Raw genomic sequence first — 24,678 nt, forward strand, 5'->3', positions numbered from 1 at the left:
CTTATAAAAAATGGAAGGTAGAAATATGTTTGATTCAAGATTGTCATTAGGTAGGAGTCTATTAACTTGAAGTTTTACTGTACAAGGCTAAGATTTGGGAAAAAACAAAGTATTTCCATGGGAGTAGGTAGGTTTTTTGTTTTGTTTTCTTTTGTTTTAGAGAGAGAGGGAGAGAGAGTGCAAGCAGGGGAGAGGGGTTGAGGGAGAGAGAGAGAATCCCAAGCAGGCTCCATGCTTAGCACAGAGCCTGATGCAGGGTTTGACCTCATGACCCTGGGATCATGACCCGAGCAGAAATCAAGAGTCGGACACTCAACTGACCGAGCCACCCAGGGATAGATGTTAAAAGAGTTAGCTGCTTTGCAAACGAGTGCCCACCCTACATATTTCTTAATGGCATCTCTGACCCTTTCTTGATATTTGTTGTTTTTCCCTTGAATATGTAGTGTTCTAGGTCAAGAATGTCTATAAGCCACAGATAAGTCACAGTCTAAGTTTCCGTGACAGAAACCTGAGGGAAGGCAGAAACTGCAAAAGGAACAGAGGCTGGAGGCCCCTCTGAGAGTCTCTTCTCCTTGCAGGGTGTGACTGTAACTTGGAAGGAGTTCTCCCTGAAATATGCGATGCCTATGGAAGGTGCCTCTGCCGCCCTGGGGTCGAGGGCCCTCGGTGTGATGCCTGCCGCCTGGGTTTCTACTCCTTCCCTATTTGCCAAGGTAAGTGTGCCGCACATAGCACGATGATCATTAGTCCCTCCAGAGGAAATGCAGAGGCCCTGGCTGCCACAGCTGTGTGGCCTGCAGGTTAATAAGTGAGCCCCCTGGCTTATATATTCGTGTTACATGTGACTGTCTCCTTACCTGGGCCACGTCACCTCCCTTCTTTTGTCTTCCGCACCCTACCCCTCCTCCTCCCTGGTGGTGAGCACACGGGCTCTGGAGCCAGCTGCCTGGGTGCGGATCCTGGCTCTGGAAAGAGCTGGTATCTGCTCAGTGTTTGGGAAACTGCCGGCCAGACAAGGAGAGGAGGTGGATCTTCTGGGGAGGGAGACCAGCAAGCACGAAACCACGAACGTCTTCCCGCTCCCCAACTTGTTCTGTGTCCTCGTGCCTCATCCTACCTAGTAAGAGTCGCTGAAGGGGATGGAGAATGGGAAGAGGAGGTGTCTGATCCAGGCCCTAGAGCAAAATAGGAAGGCAGTAAATGTTGGGTGAATGAGCAAATGGATGCAAGAACTTGCTGGAGAGCTCCCCTGTCTGCCCTCCACTGCCTACCGGTGTTCTTCCCCAGTAGAACAGGGAAGGGGAAGGGAGAGAAGAGAGGATAGGATTATCAGTTGGGGCTCAAGACAGGAACTACACCACTCCAGGTATTATAAACAGACAGGGACTTGCTCCGGGTACTTAGGTGCTCAGCTGAGTCGTTAAGGGCTGAGCAGCAGGCTCCAGGCGGGGCTTCCAAGGAGACTCTCCATAGAAAGGCAGAGTGTTAAGCCCAGATTGCGGTAGCACAGCTAGAGCGTAGAAGGACTGCAGTCCCACCACCCACCCACCACCACCCAGCCATCTCTTGGTCCCCAGGAAGCCACGCGGGACTCAGCTACAGAAATGCTCAGTAGGTTCCAGAAGGCAGCCTTCTCCTTACTTCCCACCCTTCTAACCTTATTGGAGTACTTCTTTGCAAAACCAAGTTGACCTCCAGATGTCCGGAACCCAGCTCCAGGAGAATCTGGGAAGTGCTGTTTTTAGCTTGCCAGCCCCTGAACATGGTGGGAGGCCAGAACCAGTACTGAGCCCTCTCACCTGCCAGGTCAGCCACACTGGGAAACCGTGGAGGCCGGTGCAAGCAGGACCGACTGTCCCCGTGCTGGAGGCTAACGTGGTGAAGCACCACAAGGTTCACACTAGGTGTCACTTGGGGCAAGTTGCCTAGCCCCTGTGTTTCTCAATTGCCTCATAGTAATGCAGGTTACAGATGCACTGACTGTAAAGTTCTTCAAGCCTTGGAAGCCCTCACTTGTAGGGAAAAGAAAACGCTTCCTTTTCCTCCCGGCCCCCCGCCGGCGTGCCCTGTTCCCAGAACTCTATCCTTTGCCCCTGCCTCTCAGCTTTTGCCACCTTGGAGCCACAGAAGCTGCCCCTCAGCTAGAGAAATTCAGTATTAGCGGTTGGGATGCCCAGTGTGTTTCTCATGGAACTATCCATAGGGGCCATGCTCCTGTTGGAATTGTGTGAACCACAGTAGACGTAGATTCCTCTAAACTGGCTCCATGGTCAGGCATGGGAACCTCATTCTTGCTCATAATGTTGTTCCTGGGGAAAGATACCCAAACCATGAAGTTTTGCACACAAGTTAGGGATGATTACATTTCTGTTTTAAGCCAGAGACCCTGAGTCTGTCATGGACAGAGTGAGGAATCAGTGGGAGGGAGAGGGAGTAGAGACCTTACATTTCAGGTGTCCACGAGGGCCCAGGTCCAGAGGAGCTCATGGTAGGAGAAAGCCTTTTCAGCAAAAGCAGGAAGAGGAGGGTTAGGACAGGCAGATAGTTTATCTCCTTCCCCTCCTATAACAGGAAAGCATTTTCTAGCTGCCCTTTGTTTTGTTGACACTTCCCCAGTTATACCTTAAATATAAATTGAGGGCAAGGAGTGGACAGAATGTCTCATGTTAATTTCCTAACAATCTGTTGACATTCATGTTAGTTCTGCATCAGCTGCCATTCTTGTGGTTGAAAGTATCTCAAAGCTTTTCTTTCTTCCTCCTCTTTACCAGCCACAACTCCAGACTCATTCTGCTAGAATGAATTACTAATCCAACCTGGTCATTCCCTTGGGCAAAGCTATCAGGTGGTGCCTTTGTGTATACAGATATAAAGGTAGAGAGTAATACAATATTTTAAGAATGCACTTTTCCACGTTTATTCACCACTGGAACGAATTCATTTTGAGGTGGGTAGAAAATGCAAAGGTGTATGCAGGACAAAGTGGAGGGAGGTGGGACTTCCAGAATGACAGAGTAGAGAGTTCAGTGGACCTCTCTCCAACAAAACAGACTTTAACTGGTAAAGAATTTTTAATAATCATTTAAATTCTCTGGAAATTGTCCTAAGAGCTAACAAAGAAACATTTATTTAAGAAAATCTAAATATTCGGGTGTCTGGGTGGCTCAGTCATTTAAGCATCCAACTTTGCTTCAGGTCATGATCTCACGGTTCATGAGTTCAAGCTGCGCATCGGGCTCTCTGCTGTCAGCACAGAGCCCGCTTTGGGTCCTCTGTACCCCTCTCTCTTGGCCCCTCTCCTGGTTGTGTTCACTCTCTCTCAAAAATAAATGAACATTGAAAAAAAGAAAGTCTAAATATCAGTAAGAACGATAAGTCTGTGACATTTGAGCTCCATTACCCCCTCCACCCCAACTGATAGTGCAGAACCTGCTTAGGATTCTCTTTCTCCCTCTCTCTCTGCCACTTCCCCACTCACACACACTCTCTCTCCCCAAGATAAATAAATACTAAAAAAATGAAACTGCTTTTGAATGGCTCAAATGGTTGATTTAGCTGACCAAAATAGTTGTTATAAATATGTGTAAAGAGCTAAAGGAAGCAATGCTTAATGAATTAAAGGAGGGTGTAATGATAAAGTCTTATCAAATGGAGAATATCAATGAAGAGAGAGAAATTCTTTAAAATAACCAAATGGAAATTCTGAAGTTGAAAAGTATAATTGAAATGAAAAATTCCCCAGGGATTCAGTCATAGATTTGAGCCAGCAAAAGAGTCAGCAAACTTGATGGTAGATCAATAGAGATGATTCAGTCTGGAAAACAGGAAAAGAAGGAAGATAAATGTACAGAGCCTCAGAGAAATGTGGGATACCAAAGTGCACTGACATACACAGAAGGGGAGTACCAGACAGAGAGGAGAGAGGAGGGGCCAGAAAAAATAGTCAAAGAAATAATGGCAGAAAAACTCCTTGTATCTAATGAAAAAACAATCTACACATCTAAGAAGTTTAATGAACTTCAAGCGGGATAAATCAAAGAGATCCATACTCAGGCAATGCATAGTTTAAGTGTTGAAAAACAAAGAAAAAATCTTGCAAGGGCAAAAGAACAATAACTCAGCCTATGCAAGGGAACCCATTAGAATGTTAACTGACTTCTCATCTGAAACAACAGAGGCTAGAAGGTAGTGGGACCACACATTCTAAGAACTGACAGGGAAAAATTGTCAACCAAGGATTTTATATCCATCAAAATTATCTTTCAAAATTAAATAAAAATAAAAATATTCCCAGATTAACAAAAACAGAGAATTCGAGGCCAGCATACCTGCCTTACAAGAAATACAAAAGGAGGTCCTTCAAGGCTGAAAGCAGGTGACACGAGACAGTAGTTGGAATCCATGTGCAAAATACAGAGTGTTGGGGAAGGCAATCATATAGGTGTTTTGGTCCGCTTGGGCTTCCATACCAGGATAGTACAGACTGTGTGGTTCAGACAACAGACATTTATTTTCTCACAGTTCTGGAGTCTAGCATTCTAAGATCAAGTGTTAGAAAATTGATTTCTGGTGACTACTCTCTTTCTGGCTTGCAGACAGCTGTGTTTTCCTTGCAACCTCACATGGCCTTTCCTCTGTGTGTGGGCAGAAAGAATGAAAGAGAGAGAGAGAGAGAGATCTCTGGTATCTCTTCCTTTTCTTATAAGGACAGCAGTCCTATAGGATTAGAGCCCCACCCTTATGACCTCATTTAAGCTTAATTACCCTCTTAAAAGTCCTATATCCAAATACAATCACATCAGGGGTTAGAGCTTCAATGTATGAATTTGGGGGAACATAATTTATTCCCTAACAGTAAGTATTACAAAAGATAGTATAATTGCATATTTTTATCCTTTCTTGTCTTGACTGATTTTAAAAGAAATTGCACATGACTGTACATACACACACATATATGTGTATATTGGGTGGGCCCATAACATACATAGAATATATGTACATACAGGTGTGTGTAAGTCTATAACATACAGAAATGTGATATGTTTAATAATAGTAGCACAAAGGAGATAGGACAAAGATAAGAATTAGAATAAGGAAATGACATCAAATCTATGGAAAGAAATGAAGAGAACCAGCAAAGATAAGGATACTCTCTACATATGTATGTTCTCTCTTCTGTTGGCTTCTTTAGAAGATACAGATTATATAAATAATTTTAACAACGTATTGTTGGGTTTTGACATATATAGACATAATATGTATGGCAGTAATACCACAGAAACAAAGAACGGAGTTACATAGGAGTAACTGGACCAGTTCACTGGAACTAAGTGAATATCAATCTGAAGGAGATTCTGATGAGATGTATTTTGTAAATTCTAGGGCAACCACTAAGACAATAACAAAAAATAATTATTCAGGTCATTAAAGGAAGTCAAATGCTACACTAGAAAATATTCATTTACTACAAAACAAGGCAATAAAGGGTGAATAGAGAAACAAAAAGATATGAGACATAAAGAATACAAAATGCAAAATGGCAGAGGTAAATCCAACCATATCAACAACAACATTAAATGTGAGTGGATTCTATACCATGCCGTATGCAAATTTTTACCCCCAGTGGATCAAATGCCTAAATGTAAGAGCTAACAAAGCCTGTAAAACTCCTAGAAGAAAACATAGACGTAAATGTTTGTAACCTTAGGTTAGGCAATAGTTTCTTAGATTTGACACCAAAAGCACAGGCAACAAAAGGAAAAATAGATATTGGACTTTTAAAATAACTTGTTTCAAAGGACACCATCAAGAAAGTGAAAACACAACCCATAGAAGGAAAGTATTTGCAACTCATGTACCTGATAAGGCACAGATATACAGTATCAAGAAAGAACTCTTACAACACTATAATTAAAAGACAACCTAATGAATAAATGGACAAAGGATTTGAATAGTTTTCCAAAGAAGATATACAGTGGACTAATAATCACATGAAAAAGTGTGCTATATTGTTAGTTATTAGGTAAATGCAGATTAAAAGCACAATGAAATATCATTTCCTGGCCACTATAAAGGCACGCAGTAACAAATGTTGGGAAGGATGTGGAGAGATTTGAGCCCTCATACATTGCTAGTAGGAATGCACAATGATAAGACCATTTGGAAACAGTTTTGCTATTCCTCAAAAAGTTAAACCTAGAGTTCCCATGTGATCCAGGAAAGCCTACTCCTAGGTATATATATCCAAGGGAAGTGAAAACACAAAATCACATGGTAGCTTGTATATGAATGTCCATGGAAGCATTAGCCAAAGTAGCCAAGAAGTGGAAACAACCTAAATGTTCAAGAGCTGATGAATAGATAAATAAAATGTACCATGTCCATATTATGAAATATTATTGGGAATAAAAGAATGAAGTATGGACACCTGCCACAACTTGCACGGACCTTGAAAACGTGATGCTGAGTGAAAGAAGCTAGTCACAAAAGACCACATACTGTATGATTCCATTTATGTGGAATGTTGAGAAGAGGCAAATTCATAGAGACAGAAAGTAGACGAGTGGTTGCTTAGGGCTGGGATGGAGGTTGGGGGGGGAGGTGGAGATGGGACAATGGGGGTTGCCTGCTAATGAGTATGGGGTTTCTTTTAGGGGGAACAAAAATTATTTTAAAGTCAGATTGTGCTGACGGTCGCACAACCTTGTGAACATATTAAAAACATTAAATTGTATATTTAAATGGACAAATTACATTGTATATGAATCATATCTCAATAAATCCAACACATTAAAATGGGGTATTTCCTCTCTGGTCACCCATCAGCCTTATCCCTCTGTACATTTGCACCCATCTCTCCTGGTAGCTTATTTACAATAGTGATGAAACAACATGCATTAGAATTTTGGAGTTAAAAAAGAAATTGAAATTACTTATTTTTACGTCAACTGATCTGAGATCCAGGAGAATAAGTGAGAACGAGGTAGTCGCAGGGTGATTGATGAGTAACACCATGTTTCTTGACTCCCAGCCTGGCGTACTTAAGGAATTATATTCTCTGCCTTAACACACGCAGTGCTTAGAGGTCCCAGGATCTCAAAAAGTATGAGGACAAGGCTTCCAAGACTGCAGTTTTTACACTGCAGGTCACACATTAGTGTGTGGAGAAGTCACGTGAGTAGGGACCAGCATTAAAGTGAAACAATAGACTAGAAATTATTAGAATGCAGTATAAGCAGTCGTGGAAAGAAATGTTTTGCAAAGTTATTGTTCATTGTTAGCTTATATTTTAATAAGTATCTGTTTCTATATCTTTATCATCTGTCAATCTGTGTGTATATTGGGTTTCAGTGTAAAATTATTTCTTAATGTGGATGTGGCTAAAAAAAAAAAGAAAATCTATGTTAAGTAATCCTGGAGGATTTGTTTATGATTCTGAGCAGATGGTCATTTTTCTTTCATTCTGCTCTTTGCTTCTGGGGCTTCAGACTCTCAGATAGTTACTGCCTGAAATTGGAGCATTTGGGTGAATTTAGGATCCCTCTTTCACCTGGAAACCGTTGCTTGGTAAATTGTATCAATCTTCTGATAAATCCATTTCATCTGTGCCGTATATATTGCGTCATTCCTTCCTAGACCTGTCCAAGGGGCAGGAAACCACTCTGTCTTATCTTTTACACGCGATCTATAGGACAGGGGCAAGGACCAATGGGCGTGAGGAACTCATCTGAGATGCACACTCTGTTTCATCTTTAACCCATAATCTTACCTTTACTCTTCTGCCTTAACCCCAGCAAGAAGGAGGGTAGGAAGGTAGAATTGTTAACGCCCTGAGATTTGAGCTTAAAGTGGGTTTTGACCCAATGATTGCTCTCCTACCTAAGAGAATGCCAAAAAGCCCCAGAACTTACTCCTGTGTTTATCTAGGTGCAAGGGGACAATCACCTACACTGAATGAAGTTGAAAAGAGCCACAGGATTGATTTAATTACAGTAGGAACTGTGCTTTTTTAATACACTAATTGCATGACATTCAGTTGCACCTTTATGTGGTTTAATTTACCACATAAATTTACCATTAGTTTCTTTTTTGTTGTTTGTTTATTTATTTTTGAGACAGAGAGAGAGGCAGCGTGCTAGTAGGGGAGGGGTAGAGGGAGAGAAGGAGAAGGAGACACAGAATCCGAAGCAGGCTCCAGGCTCCGAACTGTCAGCACAGAGCCCGATGCGGGACTCGAACTCATGAGCCGTGTGATCATGACCTGAGCCGAAGTTGGATGCTTAGCTGACTGAGCCACCCAGGAGCCCCACCATTAGTTTCCTTAAAGGGACTCCATGATTCTGTTTTGTTTATAGGAACTGTGATCATTTAAAAAAAATTTTTTTAATGTTTATTTATTTTTGAGACAGAGACAGAACATGAGCGGGGAAGGGTCAGAGAGAGAGGGAGACACAGAATCTGAAGCAGCCTCTAGGCTCTGAGCTGTCAGCACAGAGTCTGAAGCGGGGCTCAAACTCGTTAACCGTGAGATCATGACCTGAGCCGAAGTCGGACGCTCAACCGACTAAGCCACCCAGGTGCCCCCAGAACTGTGATCATTTTTAATGCTTTGCCTATTTAAACATGGATTTCTGTAACAAACTTCAAACTCTGGCCATTCTTTTCCACTTAAAAAATTACTGTTTTTAAATACATGCTATAATTCTTTGAACTGCAGTAGAGTATTATTCCATCTAGTTGGAATTTGGTTATCTGGCTCCTGTATCTGGAGGAAAAATGAGAACCAAGCAGTAAGATCCCTCAACGACTATTGCCTCTGTAAAGTAAAAAACAAACAAAAACACCTCCAAAGATGTGCACTAAAATCCTTGCATTTCACTACTAAAAGCATCCTGTAGGCCCCCTCTTACCTATGCCTGTCTCTCTTTTTAAAAAACAATTGTACGAATTTGGTTGTTTTCTAAGCCAAACCCGTGGTGAACTAGAAACACGAAATTAGAAGGGAGGGAAAAATTGCTAAGGCAAACACACTAACAGTAAGGGAGGAAACAGAAAAGCAGACATGAAACTGAGGAAGAATAGCTTGGGACCATTTAATGAAGAGCAAATAATCCTCAACTCAGGAGGTACTCAGAGTGTCACTATTAGAGTAAGTAAATGAGTATTATAATAATGGCTCTGGATCATGATGAAGGGGTGAAATTATGTCTGAATATCTGTTTCAGAAGGAAGGAAGATCCATAATATATTTTAGTAAGAGTACTGTTTAGTGGGGCGCCTGGGTGGCTCAGTAGATTAAGTGCCCGACTCTTGATTTCAGCTCAGGTCGTGATCTCCTGGCCCTGGGATTGAGCCCCGTGTCAGGCTCTGCGATGGGCATGAAGCCTGCTTAAGATTCTCTCTCCCTCTGCCCTCACCCACTTGCATGTTTTCTCTCTCTCTCTCTCTCTCTCTGTCTGTCAAAAAAAAAAATACTATTTAGTAAGAGTACTTTTACAATGAGAACATTTTGGTGATCACAGAGTCAGTTATGACTCTGTAGTTTCATGTAACAGAAGATGTAGCCTCAACTGGCTTAAGGCATAAAGAATTTAGGGGCTGTAATTGAACTGTCCAGGCATATTTGGTTTCAGGAACAGATTGATCCAGGGGCTCAAAAGATGTTGGTGGGATCTGTTTTTCTCCATCTTGCAAGTCTGCTGTCTTGTAGATTGGCTTCATTTTTAGGTCTCAGATGGTGGTAAAATGGTAGCTGACGCTTTTTAGGCATTGCTGAGGCCTGAATTGTGTCCTCCTCAAATTCATGTTTACGTCCTAACCCCCAGTGTGACTGACTGTATTTGGAGTAAGGAAGTAATTAAGGTTAAATGAGGTCAAAGGTTGGAACACTGATCTGATAGGATTAGTGTCCTTCTGAGAAGGGACACCCGTGAGCTTTCGCACGCCCTCTCTCTGCCACGTGAGAGCACAGCAGGGAGGGAGGGAGCTGTCTGAAAGCCAGGAAGAGAGTCTCCAGGAACCGAATCTGCTGGCACCTTAATCTTGGACTTCCCAACCTCTAGAACAGTGAGAAAATAAATGTCTGTTGTTCAAGCCACCCAGCCTGTGGTATTTTGTTACGGCAGCCCAAAAGACTTGGACATTACTCCTTCCAGGTTCAAGTCTAGGGAAAAGAGCATGCATTTCTCCAAGCCAAATCTGGTTCTGATTGGATCACGTGCCCATTCCTGAACCAGCCCCATGGCCGTGGAAATCTGTGCTCTGACTGGCCAAGCCTGAGTCTCCCCACATCCAGGGGTGGAGTAAGGGGAAGAGCCGCCCCCTCCCACCACCCCAGCAAAATCAGGGTGCGTAACCAAAACAGGTGGCAGAACTGTGTGTCAGTAAAATGCTCAGCTCTCTGAGAAAACCTGGTTCCCCAAAGTGACCAGTCCAGAAGAGACCAGGAAGACGTCTGAGGTTTAAGGGTAGCATTTTTCTTCCTAAGAAGATGATACGTGACGTGAAAACTAATCAGCTACTGTGTATAAGGCAAGATCCCTTGTGTTAAATGATAAGAGTCTGGGGGCGCCTGGGTGGCGCAGTCGGTTAAGCGTCCGACTTCAGCCAGGTCACGATCTTGCGGTCTGTGAGTTCGAGCCCCGCGTCAGGCTCTGAGCTGATGGCTCGGAGCCTGGAGCCTGTTTCCGATTCTGTGTCTCCATCTCTCTCTGCCCCTCCCCCGTTCATGCTCTGTCTCTCTCTGTCCCAAAAATAAATAAAAAATGTTGAAAAAAAAAATTAAAAAAAAAAATGATAAGAGTCTGGATTAAAAAATAAAAAAGGAACGTATCATCTCACTTATGTTTTTGGTAGAGTTGGTTTGGAGCTCTGCTTCCAAAGGTCTACCAAAGTCATCTGAGCTCCCTGACTGCAAGGCAGACCACAGAAGAACAGTGCTGAGGGCTGCAGAGAGGGGCCGAGGAGAGGAACAGGTGCTCCCTGGCTCCCTGGGTGAATGTGTGTGGCCAGCCTCTGCCTGGTTCTGTCTGTGGTTCAAAGTTGTGGCTCAAGTGGAGGGAAAGGCTCACACAGTGAGGCAGAGGGAGAGATACATCGTGCACCCTAGTCCCACTCCAGTGAGGGAGACAGCACTGTTCAGGCTTTGGAACTCAAGCAGGGGTATGTGGTGGGGGGAGGGGGGGAGCAAATCACCTGAAGTCCTATGTCAGGGGACCTTGCCCGAGCACACCCAGCCTCTGAGAAGCCCACCTGCTCTTTTCCAAGTTTTTCAGGAAAATGCACCATCCACCACATTCCCGGCGTGGTATAAGCAATACACCCCGAAGCTCGTTGTTCTATTTGGACCACTGGGTTCTGGAAGAATTCCATTTGTGATGTCTCTCTTCTCTTGCTCTTTCCTTTTTCTAATTGCTATTGTGATCTTTTTAAAATTTTCCCTTGGGGACAGCTTTGAGGTAAGTGGCTGAAGCTTGGACTCACTGACATCTGAGCTTAGTCTAGCAGCAGGGTCTAACCCAGTGTTTTAACTTGTGTGGTTTTTTATTTTTGTTTTTGTTTTGTTTTTGTTTTTGTGTTTTTAAGACGAAACTGATTGCTTGGCCACTGAATTTTAGAATAGAATTAACATGACCCCAAATACCACATCAGACGGTCCAATATATTCTAGCCAAAAAATGTTCCTAAGACTTTAAAAATCTTCTTGAAAAGGAGCTTGAAAACCCTTCTAAGCTGTTCTTGCCAACCATGCTTCTGCATTCATGTTTCGCATTAACTTAATTTGGTCCAGACTTGCCTAAGCACAGTGCCATATTCTTCTTGTCTTAATTTCGACTCATGCAAGTGCCCTGCTGTTTTCTTTTTCGTAGGTGAAAGTCACGTCATAGATAGGAGACCACATTGGAGAACTGCCTATTTGTATTTCAGACATGTGTTTACACTAATGTCTGGTTCAGTTCTTTATCTTCAACTACAGCATACAACTGTAGTTCTCTCAGTTAACTTGGTCCATTTGGGGAGGTTTACTCTCTGCCTTTTCCTCCTCCCACCACATCCCCCCTCTTTTCCTCCCCACCCCCACACTCCTCATTCCTGCTTTCCTCGCCTTCATTTTTCTCTCCCTGCTCCTTCTCCTTCCCCTTCTTTTCTGGTATAGCTTGCTGGGCAGCAGCTTGTCAGCACTTAGAACAGAAGCTAGGAGGGGGCGCCTGGGTGGGTGGCTCAGTCGGTTAAGCGTCCGACTTTGGCTCAGGTCATGATTTCATGGTTTGTGAGTTTGAGCCCTGTATCAAGCTGTCTGCTGTCAGTGCTGAGCCTGCTTCACATCCTCTCTCTCCCGCTCTCTGCACCTACCCTACTCATGCATGCATGCTCTGTCTCAAAAATAAACATTAAAAAAAAAAAAAAAACAATAGAGGCTAGGAGAGTGGGTTGCAGAAATAAATGGTCTGCCCATGGATAGGAGCTGAGGGTGTGCCAAGTGCAGCTGTCCCCAAATTTCAACCACACTGACCCAGCCCAGGGCCTGGAACTGTCCCCATTGGAGATTGCTGTAATCCTTGGGTTGTGGTGACTGGTCTTTCCATAGAAAACGCCTCTAAATAGGTTGCCAGTGCAAGATTAACCTCCTACCTGTCAGCATAGTCCCATGAATCAGACAAACCAGCCAAGAGAAATGGCACCAGCTATTGGCAAATGGTGCTGTAGGGAAGGTTGATGGCCTGGGATGCTCCCAGGAGAGCCCTCCCAGCCTTTCCAAGAGGGGAAACAAAACCCTAGGGCTGGGCATGGGGAGCGATCTGAAGCCACGTTCTGTGCAATTTGGTCTTGAACTGGCCCTTCACTTTGTAATTCAGGTTGTGTCTAGGAGAATAGTGAGGTGGTTGGTTGGAAGAAACCTTAGATCTTCTGTAGATTTAATCTGCCCTATGCCCAGGTAACCAGAGTGGTGAGTGGTAGTGGCAGCATGTGCTGTGGAACTGACTGTTGGCTTTGTGGCTTTGACCGGGGAAGGAGCCAGTCTGCTTTTCCAGAAGGTGTTTTTCTGTTTTCCAACAGAAGGAAAGGCTCCAAAGTCATGGGCAGGAAGAACATCCCGGAAACAGTAAGGGGCGATGTTTACCTTGTGATTTACATGCTGTCTGTAGAGCCTCACCTCACCTGATGAGCTAATTTACTGATGGAGAAGAGGATGGCGTTACTCATACAACACCTGTCTCGTGGCGGTGTTGCGAGATTCAGTAAGGGAATGCATGCTGAGAGACTATATACAGAGTGGACCTCAGGAAGATTTCAATAGTTACTTATTCTTTCATTTAACAGATATCTGTTTGGCATATACTAGGGACCAGGGCTGTGTGTGATGTTGGAAGACACTGGGGAACACAGCAGACATTCTTATCCCTTTGGAGCTTGACTGTCATTATTTTTTTTTTGCTCTTTGGGAGCAAAAAGGTCTTAAAGCTGAAACAGGAGTAGACAAGACGTAAAATACTCCCAGAAACTCCAAAGGACCTGGACCAACACAAAGAGCAGAATGAAAGTGTTTGTAAGACATTATAGTATTTCCAAGAGTAAAGAGGGGCTGCCAATGTTGAGGTTTGGGTTTGGGATTTGGCAGCTGTCACTGACGGCTGGATCGAAACGAGACATGAGATGCCAGATGGAGTTTGGCATTTAAAACCATTTAAAACCATGTGCCTTGCGTTTAAGGCTGGGTCTTTGTTTTCACTTCTGGAGCGTAACTGTGTCTCCTGAGGCTCCCTGGACAACCTCTGTGGCCGTCGGAGCCAGGGGCGATGTCCCCCACATTATGCTGGCTGGAGGTGCCACCATTGTGCTGCCCCAAATGCCTGTGTGGGTTTCTGCATTCTCTTTCCTGTAAGACAGAAATAGCAGAAAGAGCAGTAAGAGAACCAATAGGATGTATGCGTGTGTGTATAGAGAGAGAGATTTATTTTAAGGAAGTGGCATTATTATGGGGGCTGGTGGGTCTGAGATCTGCAGGGCAGGCTGGCGGGCTGGAGTCCTAGGGACGAGCTGATAGTGTAGCTCAAGTCCAAAGGCAGATCTCCTCCTTTGGGAAACTTTCTCTTAAGGCTTTCGACTGATTGGATGAGGTATCTGCTTTACCCAAAGTCAACTTATTTAAATATTAGTCACATCTTAAAAAAAAAAACCTTTCGCAGCCACATCTACCTTGGTGCTTGCCAAACATCTGAGCCTCATAGCATAGCCAAGTTGACATTTAAAAATGAACCATTGCAGGGGCACCTGAGCAGTTCAATCTGTTGAGTGTCCGACTCTTGGTTTTGGCTCAGGTCATGATCCTAGGGCCGTGGGATCTCTAAAGTAATAATAATAATAATAATGATAATAATAATAATAATAATAATAATAAAATATATACTCACCTTTTATTTTTTTTTGTTTTTATTTTTTTACATGTCTATTTTTGAGAGAGAGAGCGTGTGCACACCAGCAGGGAAGGGGCAGAGAGAGAGAGAATCCCAAGCAGGATTCCGTCAGCACAGAGCCCAACACAGGGCTTGAACCCAGGAACCGCGAGGTCCTGACCTAGGCTGAAGTGAAGAGTCACTCAAATGACTGAGACACCCGGGTACCCCCACTCACCTTAAAAAAAAAATTAATGATCATAGAACCTAAGAACATCTCAATAATGTGCCCCTTGGTAGGGACGTGATCTCTGTAGGCAGGCCCTGGGGAACATGGGGCCAGGAAAGAAGGCTGAGCCAGATGCCAGTAGACGTGAGTCCTTGCCTGCAGTCTGCCAAGAGCCAGCTGAAGGGCATTAGGCACGTTTCTTCATTTCTTTTACAGTTTCTTAGCAGTGGTGGGGGTGGGGGAGGTGCTTCATACTATGTCAATAATTCCCTGGCCTCTCTTCTGGATGTTTAGCTCTCTGAAGTCAGGGCATGTGTGTCTTTCCTAATCACCTCCATCCCAACACCTCGTCCCAGTGCCATTGAACACATTGGCCTTTGATCAGAGTCTGCTGGAGGGATGAAACAAAGTAGGAGGGTAGAATGGTGGTGAACGCTCTGGGTCTGCCTCTACCTAGCCGTGCCTGTCTGAATAAGTCACATAGCTGGAACTTGCATTTGGGTCTCTCTGACCCACTGTCATGCTCTTATCCAGGCCCTGCTGCCCTGGGTCTGACTGACACCTTTTTATCCAGCCTGCCAGTGTTCAGTCCTTGGCTCCTACCAAACGCCTTGCAGCCCAGTGACGGGGCAGTGTGAATGCCAGCCGGGGATTACAGGACAGCGCTGTGACAGGTGTCTCTCAGGAGCCTCTGATTTCCCCCACTGTCAAGGTAAGGAAGACGGCAGAATGCCAGACGTCGGGTTCCTCTCTGAAATGTGTGTGGCCAGACTCCCAGACAAGCCCAGGAGATCCGCCACTGGTCACCTCTACACACTTGACCCTAATCTGCCTGGTTCTTCCCCAATTCGAGTCCATTGAAAATGCAGGTATCTTCACGCCAGTCAGAGTGGCCAAAATGAACAAATCAGGAGACTATAGATGCTGGAGAGGATGTGGAGAAACGGGAACCCTCTTGCACTGTTGGTGGGAATGCAAATTGGTGCAGCCACTCTGGAAAACAGTGTGGAGGTTCCTCAGAAAAGTAAAAATAGACCTACCCTATGACCCAGCAGTAGCACTGCTAGGAATTTACCCAAGGGATACAGGAGTACTGATGCATAGGGGCACTTGTACCCCAATGTTTATAGCAGCACTCTCAACAATAGCCAAATTATGGAAAGAGCCTAAATGTCCATCAACTGATGAATGGATAAAGAAATTGTGGTTTATATACACAATGGAGTACTACGTGGCAATGAGAAAGAATGAAATATGGCCCTTTGTAGCAACGTGGATGGAACTGGAGAGTGTGATGCTAAGTGAAATAAGCCATAGAAAGACAGATACCATATGTTTTCACTCTTATGTGGATCCTGAGAAACTTAACAGAAACCCATGGGGGAGGGGAAGGAAAAAAAAAAAAGAGGGTAGAGTGGGAGAGAGCCAAAGCATAAGAGACTCTTGAAAACTGAGAACAAACTGAGGGTTGATGGGGGGTGGGAGGGAGGGGAGGGTGGGTGATGGGTATTGAGGAGGGCACCTTTTGGGATGAGCACTGGGTGTTGTATGGAAACCAATTTGACAATAAACTTCATATATTGAAAAAAAAAATGCAGGTATCTGATGTACATCCTCAAAGGAATCCAGAAATGCTTTGTTCCTAGGAAAAAAATTTTTAATTCCATGTGTTATGAATTTGTATTTCTTGATTTACACGTAAATTCTCCGTGTCGAGCAGTGTGGCAAAGGTGACCCCTTTTAGCAGCAACAAGTGTTCCTTGACCCCTTCCCAAGGCATCCTGCCTTCTCTCTGGTTCCAGGTTCGCAGCACTTACACCGGCTGCCCTGTAGTCCCCTGAGGGGTGATTCCACTGGGTCCCCTTGCTGGCAGGCAGAGCAGGCTTTGCTATGCTTCTGCCCCTGTCTCCTTGCTGCCCCTGGCCTCCTGGGGGATTGTCATCACCCAGCATAGGTGTGAGGGGAGAGGGGGTAACCTAGAGTCTAATGAGTTTGGAAAGAGTGAGCCAAGGGGAAACACTGTTACTGTCACAGGTCATCCCCACTACTCACCCCCCTTGCTGATGAGGAGACATGGAGAGTCCTCCATGCTCTGTGGCAGAGGGCACAGAAGGAAGATGCCTGTGCCCTTGGGGGTGTACCGCCTCCAGTGGTGAGGAGCTCCCGTCTGCCTGCTGCTTTAGAGGCCCCTCTCCCTGTTGAGAAGAGGTGTTGGAGGGAGTCCACACCAGACTTTCCCCTTGCAGAATGGTTTTCTCTACTTCCTGCTCTTGGTAGCGCTTCGAGCTCTGCATTCACCTCCAGCTTGATTCCCTAGAACCTTACTCACCAGACTCCTCAAGACACCAGGTTTTCTTGCTGGTAGAAATTGTAGCCAGTAGTCAGAGGGGGCAGTTCACTTTCGAGAAGCCCTGAAGGTCCCCAGAGTGCAAGGCTTTCCCGGTGTGTCTGCTCACCTCCCCGGGGGGCAGGAGTGGAAGGAAGCGTTGTGGCAGCCGGGCACAGGGGCGGGGCAGACACAATAATTCCTCCAGAGCCAGATGGCAGCCATGGTCAGCCTGGGCAGGAGCCACAAGCAGGGCACGGCCAGGCTGAACAAGAGCAAAGAGCAGGAAGAGCGTGTTCACTCCTACAGTGGAATGTGAGGGAACATCAAAGCAAAAAAGAGAGACGCACATGAAATCATCAAGGGACAAGCCAAGGGAAACAGCCGAAGAGGAGACAAAGGCAAAATGTCTAAGAGAACACTTCACAAGAAAACAAGATCCTATTATGAAGTTATTTAAATTATTGGCAAAACCAGGCTCAGGGCAGGCTTACCTAAGCTCTCTTCATTTCTAGTGCTGTGTAATAATAATACTGAGATATTGCAAGATCCCGCTTTATTGAAGACAGATTATACGGGGCCTGTAATACTATTGACTAAGGCAGGAAGGCAAACTAATTAGTTTTAGAAATAATTTTAGTGCAGATGGGGGACAAGGGGATTGTGATAGTTAAAGAATTAAGTCTTCGTTGACTAAAAAATGTACTTAAATTCTGTGACTTCTATTTAATGGACAATTAACAAGTCTCTTGGTACAATATTGCCCTCTTCTGGACAATCCTAAAAATGTTCAAAATTCTAGAATCTCTTTTCCCTAATCTCCATCATCAGTCAGAAATGAACTTGGAGTAGTAGGCAGGGAATGGGATTAAGTGGCAAAAGGGGTGACTTGGGGAGTTAAGGACCACGAAGGTTATTTGGGTGTGCCTTTTTCTGAATTACATGCAAAGTCCTTGCCACCCATCTATCAAAAAATATAAATGCAGATGCATTATTTTTTTTTAAGTAAAACGTTTAAAACTCATAACATCAAACTAAACCAAGAGACAGACAGATATAAAAACACCAAGCATTTAAATATTTCTAGGGGCCTCTGGGTGGCTCAGGTAGTTAGTTAAGTGTCCAACTCCCGATTTTGGCTCAGGTCACGATCCCAGAGTCGAGGAATGGAGCCCCACGTTGGGCTGAGTGTGGAGCCTGCTTAAGATTCTCTGTCTCCTCATCCCCAAAGGCAAGGGAATTAAAAGCAAAAATGAACTACTGGGACCTTATGAAGATAAAAAGCTTCTGCACAGCAAAGGAAACAACCAACAAAACTAAAAGGCAACCAACGGAATGGGAAAAGATATTTGCAAATGACATATCGGACAAAGGGCTAGTATCCAAAATCTATGAAGAGCCCACCAAACTCCACACCCGAAAAACAAATAACCCAGTGAAGAAATGGGCAGAAAACATGAATAGACACTTCTCTAAAGAAGACCTCTAGATGGACAGGCACATGAAAAGATGCTCAACGTCGCTCCTCATCAGGGAAATACAAATCAAAACCACACTCAGATATCACCTCATGCCAGTCAGACTGGCCAAAATGAACAAATCAGGAGACTATAGATGCTGGAGAGGATGTGGAGAAACAGAAACCCTCTTGCACTGTTGGTGGGAATGCAAATTGGTGCAGCCACTCTGGAAAACAGTGTGGAGATTCCTCAGATAATTAAAAATAGACCTACCCTATGACCCAGCAATAGCACTGCTAGGAATTTACCCAAGGGATACAGGAGTACTGATGCATAGGGGCACTTGTACCCCAATGTTTATAGCAGCACTCTCAACAATAGCCAAATTATGGAAAGAGCCTAAATGTCCATCAACTGATGAATGGATAAAGAAATTGTGGTTTATATACACAATGGAGTACTACGTGGCAATGAGAAAGAATGAAATATGGCCCTTTGTAGCAACGTGGATGGAACTGGAGAGTGTGATGCTAAGTGAAATAAGCCATAGAAAGACAGATACCATATGTTTTCACTCTTATGTGGATCCTGAGAAACTTAACAGAAACCCATGGGGGAGGGGAAGGAAAAAAAAAAGAAAGAAAAAAAGGAGGTTAGAGTGGGAGAGAGCCAAAGCATAAGAGACTCTTGAAAACTGAGAACAAACTGAGGGTTGATGGGGGGTGGGAGGGAGGGGAGGGTGGGTGATGGGTATTGAGGAGGGCACCTTTTGGGATAAGCATTGGGTGTTGTATGGAAACCAATTTGACAATAAATTTCATATATTGAAAAAAAATTAAAAAAAAAAACAGGAAAAGAAAAGATTCTCTGTCTCCTCTCTGCCACCCTCCCCCACTCATGCTGTCTGTAAAAAAAAAAAAAAAAAAAAAATTAAATAAAAATCTTTCTAAATCACATATAGGCTCCAGCGGTGCCTGTAACCCAGCTGGTACCCTGGACTCCAGTTTGGTAAGTAGAGGATTATAAAAGGGTTACAATTCTAACATGCATTTTGATATATATTACAGACTAACACATTTGGGAGCTTCCTCAAGTTAAAAGCAAATTAAAATAAGATCTGAGGGGGCGCCTGGGTGGCTCAGTGGGTTAAACATCTGACTTTGGCTCAGGTCATGATCTCACAATTCGTGAGTCCGAGCCCCACGTTGGGCTCCGCCCTGTGCTGACAGCTCAGAGCTGGAGCCTGCTTCGGATTCTGTGTCTCCCTGTCTCTCTGTGCCTCCCCCGCTCATGCTCTGTCTCTCTCAAAAATAAATAAACGTTTAAAAAAATTATAAAAATAAAATAAGATCTGAAACCAAATTGCTTAAAAGGTCATTGCTCTTGTTCAGAATGCATATGTGATCATGTTTATTTTTTTCAAAAACAGAAGAATAAAGCTTATTTTAACTTTTAATTCCAGAGCCCTAGTGTTTGATTCCTACTCTGTAGGAACTCTGAGGTGTTCTGAGGTGACTCTGAGGGCATTGCCACCAGAGGCCCCTGCACATAAGCCTTAAATAGATAATTAAAATTAAGAAAAACTAAGGCTAAGTGCACAATAAATAAAGCTGTGTATGAAATAATTGCAATTTATTTGCTTTTGCTCCAATCAGATACTATGGTATTTCTCAGTGCTTTAGAAATGATCTGTCTTCTTAGCTGCAAAGCCTGAAGATGGTGGACCTCCAGGCATCCGAGGGACAGACGGAGAGAGGTTGTGCATCCTTACAGTGAGGCAGTGACCTTTGCATATTACACAAGTACTTTCAGATAAACATAATTCTCTACTGATTCTCAGTATGTTAAATATTGAGATAATCTTCCATGTAGATTAATAGTTCCTGCTGTCACAGAACCAACAGGTAATGACGACTCTAAGTAAAAGTGATTTTTAAATATTTCTTTTCCTGTTTTTTCCAGTTTTATTTTTACCACAACGGATTATGTGTAGAAAAAAAGAAATGAATAATAAAAGAAGAGCCATGAGCAGTCGGTTGAAATCAACCCAGTACTTTTATTCCCTCTGGATACACTTCATTTACTTTTCGCAGTCAAAATATAATTCTGTGACAAACTTTGTTCAGAACATATGTTTGAAAACATGTCTTAATTCTGAGATGTCAAGTGTTGGCTTGATTTTCTTTCAAAGGGATACTGCCAGTGCAAGCTTCATGTTGAAAGTCCTTCATGCAGCATCTGCAAACCATCATATTGGAATCTGGCCAAAGAAAACCCCAGCGGATGTTCAGGTAAGGTTTTTACGCAGAATAATTTACTATATTGCCACCTCCTCTTAATTTTCCGTACTTCAGTGACTAAACCCACAAAAGAGCTATTTATTTAATAAGTTCAATTTGTCTGAAATTCTGTGTAAATATTTTGACGTTTTCCCCCTACTTTTGGCAGAATTTCTATCATTTTGAAAATCCCAGCAAGGCATTTATATCCTGTTTCCATATGTATTTTATTGATAAATGGTTGATATTGCCTTGTTTTTATAACCTCTCTTTCTTGTTTGATTTTAGTTTCATTTTATGCTTAGATTGAAGCCAGGGACAGGAACTTAAAGACACTAAACTAAAGGTGGCTAAGTGGAGTGAATATGTCCTTAACTAGAGTTTGTTCTCATGGAAGCGTGTCAGTAGTGTTCTTGACGTTAGGCTCGTTAAAAACCCCCCTGATGTTGCAGCCTTTGTCTTAGAGTGGTCATATACTGGCCATTACTCCTTGTAGGTGGATGGTATTGATCTGGTGTTTCTGCTGACCCCAGAAAGCAGTCCCGTTTTAGGCGTCAGTGGAGCAGACTGGAATTCTGCTGAAATGTGCCCAAAAGTGACCACACATGTAGTGTTGCTGCTGGGTCATGTTTCCAGAGCCAAGGGCTGTCCTTCGTGCAACCTTGGTCCAAGGATGCTGTCTTTTCTTCACAGAATGCCAGTGCCACGTGGCGGGAACAGTGAGCGGAATTGGAGAGTGTGGGCAGGTAATATGGGCCGATTGTTCGTATACCAGTGGACTAGGAGAGCAGTTGACGTTGGGATTTCTCGGGGAGGGTATTAGTGCCTCTGTAATTGTACAGGGCATGCTAATCTCTCTGGATGTTTTCAGATCCCCTCCATCCTGCTTCATGTTATACAGTGAGGCAGTTTTAAATCTTGAAGATTAGCAAATTGTATGAACTTATCAAATTTTGTTACCTTGTTTATTCTGCAGCAGGATGGTGACTGTCACTGCAAGTCTCATGTCAATGGCGATTCCTGTGACACGTGTGAAGATGGATATTATGCTTTGGAAAAGAGCAATTACTTTGGGTGTCAAGGTAAATACTTCCAGTGGGTCCTGAGAGAAGCCAGTGTTGATGGGCAAAGACTGTCCGGATCATCTTTCTTCTGAGTTCCTTGTCTTCATGCGGTCTTTCTGATGGGATGGGACTAAAAAATTCTGTCTAGGGAATTGGGCCAAATACTCAGTTGAAACTAGTAATAAATTGCAACTGGGGCTGCTTCCACTTTGCTTCTACCAGCATGGTGTCGGTTTAATTATAGAAAACACAATTGGGATGAATGGGGATTCATCTGTTAATTTCATAAATAACATCAAGACTTTGTCATTTTGAAGATATTTTTTGTATTATCAAAACAGCTCACCTCAGATTTTAGAGACAATATTGTGTTAAATAATACACCTCAAAGAGTGTGGCCGCACAGGCTGCCGTTGTCTCTCGCCCACAGACTCTCATTAGCAGATGTTGTTTATAAGGGCACCGTGTTGCTGAATCACGTTTAGCTCCTGGGCTCCTGTCCCCTTCCACCAGACAGTGATGTCGGAGCTGACCTTACAAGTGCACTTACAAGTGGACTTTTGGGGGCACCTCCCATCTCAGTTTGGGAGGTGCCTATATGTTTCTAACATCTGCTGGATATGAGATGTGGCAGGGGTAGGAAGCAGCCTGGTCTTACTGATTGCCACTGATGCTTTGATGGGTCACCGCTGTTGTTTTCTGACCTTTAGGGTGTCAGTGTGACATCGGTGGAGCGATCACCCCCATGTGCAGTGGGCCCTCCGGAGGATGCCGTTGCCGAGAGCATGTCGTGGGGAAGGGGTGCCAGCGGTGAGTCTTCAGGGAGGTCTCCTCCCGTACTGATGTGGAAGACTCTCAGAGAGTCCTGTCTGTGCCGACAGTTCCTGTGAAGAGACAAGCCGTCCTAAAGAGAGAGGGCTGATGAAACTGTCCTGTCATTTGAAATCTGGACACTTGTCAGGGAGCCCAGTTGAAGCAGGAGGTAAGGTTGCCCTAAAGACGACTACTTTGTAGGTCCCAGAGCTGCCTCACTGGACAGTTCCCACAGGTATATAAAGCCAGGTGGACGAGACTAGAGCTGGATGCTTGAGGTGGGTTCCTGTGGGCAAACCTCCTTGTAAAAGCCACAGCCTGGAGGAGCCCAGCAAATGAGCAGGCTCCTGGGCCAAGGAGAGTCAGGTCCAGCTTCTCCCTTGGGACCCATGGCTGAAGGCGTGGAGAGGCCAGATGTGTCGCAGTGGGGGCAGGGGGGCGTGGAGGGGGGAGAAGAAAACTCTTGAAGTGGGACGAAGTCCCTCATCTCGTGCAGAAGCTAATTAAAATAAACTGTAGGAGCAAGGGAGCAAGTGGAGACTGAGCTCCCAGAAGGGCTATCACAAGTATGGCAGCCGTACTGTCTCTGTGTCTCGTCATATTTAGCATTTTACAGATTAAAACATTTTTTATTTTATTTATTTATTTATTTATTTATTTTAACGTTTATTGATTTTTGAGACAGAGAGAGACAGAGCATGAACAGGGGAGGGGCAGAGAGAGGGACACACAGAATCTGAAACAGGCTCCAGGCTCCGAGCTGTCAGCACAGGGCCCGACGCGGGGCTCGAACTCACGGACTGCGAGATCATGACCTGAGTGAAGTCGGACACTTAACCGACTGAGCCACCCAGGCGCCCCAAAACATTTTTTAAATAAGTCCAGTGTTCTATTAGTTTCAGGCGTTAAATATAGTGATTCAGCAATTTTATACATTACTCTGCTCATCGTGATACGCATACTCTTCATCTCCTTTACCTACTTCACCCACCCCCCCACCCATCTCCCCTCCGGTAACCATCAGTTTATTCTCTATATTTAAGAGTCTGTTTTTTTGTCTTTCTCTTTTTTTGGTTTATTTGTTTCATTTCTTAAATTCCACATACGTGTAAAATCATGTGTTGTCTTTTTCTGACTGACTTATTTTACTTAGTGTTATATCCTCTAGATCCATCCATGTTATTGCAGATGACAAGATTTCATTCTTTTTTATGGCTGAATCATATTCCAGTGTGTGTGTGTGTGTGTGTGTGTGTGTGTGTGTGTGACATCTTCTTTATTCATTCATCTATTGATGGATGGACACTGGGGTTACTTCCATAATTTTGCTATTGTAAGTAATGCTGCAATAAACATAGGGGTGCATATGTCTTTTCAAGTTAGTGTTTTTAAGTTAGTGTTTTTGGGGTAAATAGCCAGAAGTAGAATTACTGGATTATATGGTAATTCTATTTTTAATTTTTTGAGGAGCCTCCGTACTGTTGTCCACAGTGACTGCACCAGTTTGCATTTCCACCAACAGTGCACAAGGGTTTCTTTTTCTCCATATCCTCCCCAACACTTGTTTCTTATATTTTTGATTTTAGCCATTCTGACAGGTGTGAGGTGACATCTTGTTGTGGCTTTGAGTTGTATTTCCCTAATGATGAGTGATGTTGAGCATCTCTTCATGCATCTGTTTGCCATCTGTAGGTCTTCTTTGGAGAAATGTCTGTTCATGTCTTTTGCCTATTTTTAAATTGGATTATGTGTTTTTTTGGCATTCAGTTGTATAAGTTATCTATATATTTTGCATACTAGCCCTTTATCAGATATGTCATTTACAAGTATTTTCTCCCATTCAATAGATTGTATTTTAGTTTTGTTGGCTGTTTCCTTTGCTGTGCAAAAGCTTTTAATTCTCATGCAGTCCCAATTGTTTATTTTTGCTTTTATTTCCCTTGCTTCAGGAGACATATCTAGAAAAATTGCTATGTCCAATGTCAGAGAAATTACAGCCTGTGCTCTCCTCAAGGATTTTTATGGTTTCAGGTCTCACATTTAGGTCCCTAATCCATTTTGAGTTTATTTTTGTCTATGGTGTAAGTAAGTGGTCTAGTTTCATTCTTTGC

General features: G+C 43.8%; 1 protein-coding gene across 5 annotated transcripts in view; it reads left to right on the forward strand.

Moving 5' to 3' along the window:
* The window catches only part of LAMA3 (laminin subunit alpha 3), a 272,517-nt gene that overhangs the window by 103,874 nt on the left and 143,965 nt on the right, over positions 1 to 24,678 (forward strand). For 3 of the 5 annotated variants that reach the window (XM_042909621.1, XM_042909619.1, XM_042909622.1), the window contains exons 12-18: positions 582 to 716; positions 15,200 to 15,337; positions 19,373 to 19,419; positions 20,603 to 20,702; positions 21,384 to 21,436; positions 21,667 to 21,772; positions 22,465 to 22,564. In XM_042909621.1, the coding sequence (XP_042765555.1) occupies positions 582 to 716; positions 15,200 to 15,337; positions 19,373 to 19,419; positions 20,603 to 20,702; positions 21,384 to 21,436; positions 21,667 to 21,772; positions 22,465 to 22,564 (679 nt within the window). Of the gene's footprint in view, positions 1 to 581; positions 717 to 15,199; positions 15,338 to 19,372; positions 19,420 to 20,602; positions 20,703 to 21,383; positions 21,437 to 21,666; positions 21,773 to 22,464; positions 22,565 to 22,683; positions 22,737 to 24,678 lie in introns of those variants that run through there. The other 2 variants (XM_042909620.1, XM_042909623.1) reach the window with 2 other exon arrangements.

This window comes from Panthera leo, chromosome D3 (assembly GCF_018350215.1).
Source record: "Panthera leo isolate Ple1 chromosome D3, P.leo_Ple1_pat1.1, whole genome shotgun sequence".
NCBI lineage: Eukaryota > Metazoa > Chordata > Mammalia > Carnivora > Felidae > Panthera > Panthera leo.